This window comes from Hippopotamus amphibius, chromosome 17 (assembly GCF_030028045.1).
Source record: "Hippopotamus amphibius kiboko isolate mHipAmp2 chromosome 17, mHipAmp2.hap2, whole genome shotgun sequence".
Taxonomy (NCBI): Eukaryota; Metazoa; Chordata; class Mammalia; order Artiodactyla; family Hippopotamidae; genus Hippopotamus; species Hippopotamus amphibius.
Window position 1 is genome coordinate 40,385,285 of NC_080202.1, and position 4,799 is coordinate 40,390,083.

Here is a 4,799-nt window from a genome sequence, read left to right on the forward strand (position 1 = left end):
GAAGGCTTAGGAGGCTAAATATTTTCTACAAATGAGACAGACAGAGGACATGGTTTGGGGAGGAAGGTCTCTCCCAGGAAGGCCCCACAGGGTCTTGCTCAGTTACAATGCTATAGGTTGTTTTCTCCTAGAAGTTACTCTGAGCAAATGATTCAAGTGAATGTAGTTTGGGAAGTGTAGACAAATTGGTGGAGTGATACAGCAAAGGGGCACTATCAAGCCAGTATCACAGTGGGCAACTAAAGCTTAAACCTGAGGGTAAATATCAGAAATGATGTAAAACACATCAGAATTATCCTCATTGAGGAATAAGGGAGCTAGAGTGTTTATTACAACTCTCCAAAAATGTTGGTTGAGAGTTGTTCTCAGAGTGGCAACACAGGCAGCACGAATTTCCGCTGTTTTGTGAAAAGAGCCCTTAGGCAGAGAAACAGATCTGGCAGATAGATATTGGCCTGACATACTACGATCCAAATAGATGGGTGAGGTATTAAAAACATCTGCAATCTTCAATTTTCTTCGCTCAGATCCAATACCTGCTTCTTCATTGTGGTGGACTGCTCAAATTCTAGAAGAAGAAGAAGAAGAGGGAGGAGGAGGAAGAAGGAGGAGGGAAGGAAGGAAGGAAGGAAGGAAGGAAGGAAGGAAGGAAGGAAGGAAGGAAAGAAGGAAGGAAGCAAAAGAGAGAAAGAAAGAAAGAGAGAGAGAGAAAGAAAGAAAGAAAGAAAGAAAGAAAGAAAGAAAGAGAAAGAAAGAAAGAAAAAAGAGAAGAAAGAAAAGAAAGAAAGAAAGAAAGAAAGAAAGAAAGAAAGAAAGAAAGAAAGAAAGAAAGAAAGAAAGAAAGAAAGAAAGGGAAAGAAAGAGAGGAAGAGAAAGAGAATGAAAGAGAGAAAGAAGGAACGGGTAACAACACAAATATATAGTCAGTGACATGAGGTCACTGACTCTGCTGGTTAACGCCGTTAGGTCTTCCTGGTTAGCCTAAACTTCCCCAGTTATATCACTTTAAAGTCCCTCATCCTGGGAAACCACCCAGTCCTAGGCGAATCAGGACTATCGGTCACCACAGGACGTTAATTGACTGATGCTTTCTTAGTCCCAGCGTACTGCTTCTGCTTCTACCCATCTGCTTTGGTTCTTCTTTGAAATTTTAAAGACATTGTGCCAAAAATCCTCACTCAAGTGTCTTTGATAGAACTGGGATACATACAGTGGGTAGTTTGCTATAGAGGGATTCCTGTAGTAGTCTCGAACCAGGCTTTTGTGAGAAAATAGACTTGGACTCAGGCATGGATTCAATTTGTCACTGTGAAGAGATCGGCATCATGTCCCTCACCCCAAGGGTACTTTCTAATCTGCATACAACCAAAGGAATAAAATCGAAAAGAGATGTGTGTACTGACCCTCATGAGTCCATCAGGAACTATATCATATGACCAATTTATGATCAAAGCAAAAAATGATGCTGATGACATGATCACCTTACTTTTTCTGAAGAAGTTTCTATGATTTTGTTAATTAAGAAACACCTTAAGCACTTATTTTCTGAAAACTAGTGGCATTTAGGGAACAACTTCCTCTTTTATAATTCTTCCAGTGACTATGGAAAACAAAGTAAACAACAATAAGGAGAGTCTTGCTGATTGGCCCCAAATTTGGGGGTCTCCTGTATAAAACCTCCAGAACCAAAAGTGCCATTATATTCTGGAAAACTTGACACTAATCGGGAGCCTGCCCTCCACCACTGATACCATGACCCATTCTTGCTGCTCTCCTTGCTGTCGCCCTACCTGCTGCAGGACCACCTGCTTTAGGACCACCTGCTGCAGAACCACCTGCTGCCAACCTACTTGTGTGACCACCTGCTGTCAGCCTACCTTCTGTGGGTCCAGGAGCTGTGGACAAACCTGCAGTGGGTCCAGCTGCTGCCAGCCTTGCTGCCAGCCAGCTTGCTGTGCATACGTGTACTGCCACAGAACCTGCTACCACCCCACATGCTACTGCCTGCCTGGGGGGCATGCCCAGAGCTGTGGATCCAGCTGCTGCCAGCCTTGCTGCCACCCTGTCTACTGTCAGACCACCTGCTATAGGACCACTTGCTGCCACCCCAGCTGTGTGTCCAGCTGCTGCCCTTCCTCTTGCTGATCCCCCACCATGGAATCGTGTGACACAGACCAACCTCCTGATTGCTAAGCTATGAGTTCTCCAGTTGCTGCCACAAGCACCATCACCAGGCTTCATTAGCATCCTGCTAGTGTTCCTGATTAAGAGGCTCAGGTGGTGTGGTAGCCTCCAGATGACTTCAGTCTGACTTTCTTCATCTTTATTTATTATTAATCTCTGTGATACCTGATGGTCTTAGGTCTCCTTGCCCTACATTCAAGCCTTGGGTCAGTCTTGCAAAAGTGATCACCACTTTTCCTAAGTAACTTAAAGCACAAATCATTGTGATGGTTTTCTTGGGTTTCTTCCTTGTTTACTATTTCTTTATAATCATTTTCTTTCTAATGGACTCATGACTCTTCTGTTTTACTTCCTCCTCTTTATGATTACCTTGTATTGTCTTCCCAGCTGTGATAAGCTTCTCTTATTCCTTCGCGATAAAGCCTTGACTATCTCCCAGCCTATATTGTGATTTGACTTTTTGTACAGCATTTTCTTTTAAGGCCTTTCATTCATATTGAATTTCGCAAATACTACCTGTTCTGAGCCTGACAGTGACCCCTAAACTGGCAGAACCAAAATGATTGCCTCCTTCTTACAGATGAATAAAAGCCACTTGGCTACTCATGGATAGAATTTGGTTAATAGCTAGGGTTTCTGGTTTGTGCTCCAAGGTCTTACAATAATATCTTATTACAAACACAAAGAAAACAGTAGTCTAAGCACTGGGAACATGTGTGCTTTGGATTGTCCATGTACCATTGAGTATAAACCTTTCCCTGTGCAGATAATTTTTTTGTTTGTAAATGTATTCTCCCATCTATTTCCAAAACTTCAATGATCATTTGCACACATAAGGCCAATAGGCTGGTTTTAAAAGCCAACTACTATGTTTAAGCATCTGTTGTATTCCTGGCATCCTGCTGGCACATTTAAGCCAGAAGCTCATCTAAAAACACCTGTTTCTTGATATTGGAGTATAGCATTCTGGGATGGTCTGGCTAGATGAAATCATATGAAATCATATGGCCACATATAGTATGGAATATTAAAAAGGGATCAAGTGAAACACATGCACTCAGCCATATTTCATGTACCTCTAAACTTTAATTTCTTTTTTTCCCTCCAAACTAGAGTATTATCAAGGAAATTATGTATGGACACAGAACTGGGAACTGAGCTAACTGCTCTATAGAAATGTTTGCCTTGGAGCTATCCACAATCTCTACAAAACATCATCCTGAGGTTTATGACATGAAGCCAAATCATGAATCAAATCCAGATGTGTCTGGGATTCTCTGAAGACACTGCCTAGTTCATAACAAGGAAGGAGACAAGAAGAGGTAATAATATTTGTTAATTATATTTAGATACTAGTCTAAAGCAGTGTTCCTCAACCTCAGACTGTTGATATTTTGGACCAGATGATTCTTTGTCGGTGGGTGGAGTGGCAATGCTATGAGCATGGGAGGATGTTTAGCAGCATCCTGGCCTCTACCCACTAGATGCCAGTAGAATCCCTTCCTAGTTTGTCACATAGAGCTACAATGGATGGGGAAAGTGGATAAGTGGTGAAAACACAAGCATGGAATCTATACAGGAATTGTCTAAATATATAGAATTGGGTAATAATAAAATGTAACATCAAAATTCATTGGATGCTACAACAGCAAAGTTTTGAGGGTAATTTATATGTTTAAATCTTTATACTAGAAGAGAGGAAGACCTCCAAATTAATGCATTAAATGCCTCATCTTAAGAAATCAAGGGAAGAGAACAACATTGCCCACAAACCACATAAGAGAAAATGAATACTCAAAAGACGAATGGAGGTTAATAAAACAGAAAATAAAGAAATAAAGTGAAGCTCGACAAAGCCAAAAGTTTGGTCTTTTAAAGAAGTGAACAAAATAGATGAAACTCTAGGAATATTGAACGACTGAAAAGAAACAAGACAAAAATAATATTATGAAAGAAAAATTAGGCATAAAATATAGATTAAACAGATACTTACAATAGTAAAGATTATTTTAATTATCTGCTGCTGTGTAATGAACTATGTATACTAAAGAACAACAACTATTTACTATTCCTCATGATTTCATGGACTGACAGCTTAGTTCTTTTGTCTCACATGGTATTGACTTAGAGAAGATATTCACAATACATACAAGGGGCAAACATTGTATCAAGAACATACAAACAATTCCTACAAATGAGTGAGCATAAACCACTGAGTGGAAAATTGGTTAAAAGTTGTGGATGGGAATTTTACATTAAAGGAAACACATATAGCCAATAAGCATGTGAAAAAATACTCAAAATCCTAAGTAATCAAGAAAATACAAATCAAAACCTCAACTAGATTCCAGCTTACACCACTGTACTGGAAAACTATTTTAAAGTCTGGAAGACAATTTAAGAGTCTGACAATTAGGGAAGATGTAAATCGACAGAACCCCTTGCATACTAGAGTGGAGTGGAGGGCGGTATACATTTGTACAGCCACTTTAGGAAACAAATTGGCATTTTCTCCTAAATGACAGACCTGTCAATCAAACTTGCCAGTAAACTTTACTCCCTCAGCTTTGCTGACAACCAAACATTCTGCTAATTATCTTGTTAATTTGTGAGGT

General features: G+C 39.9%; 1 protein-coding gene across 1 annotated transcript; it reads left to right on the top strand.

Moving 5' to 3' along the window:
* The first annotated feature begins 1,752 nt into the window (after nucleotides 1–1,752).
* Nucleotides 1,753–2,145, top strand: LOC130840763 (keratin-associated protein 9-8-like). Its single transcript, XM_057716644.1, has one exon. The coding sequence runs from the start codon at nucleotides 1,753–1,755 to the stop codon at nucleotides 2,143–2,145; it is 393 nt and encodes a 130-aa protein (XP_057572627.1).
* Nucleotides 2,146–4,799: the final 2,654 nt, after the last annotated feature.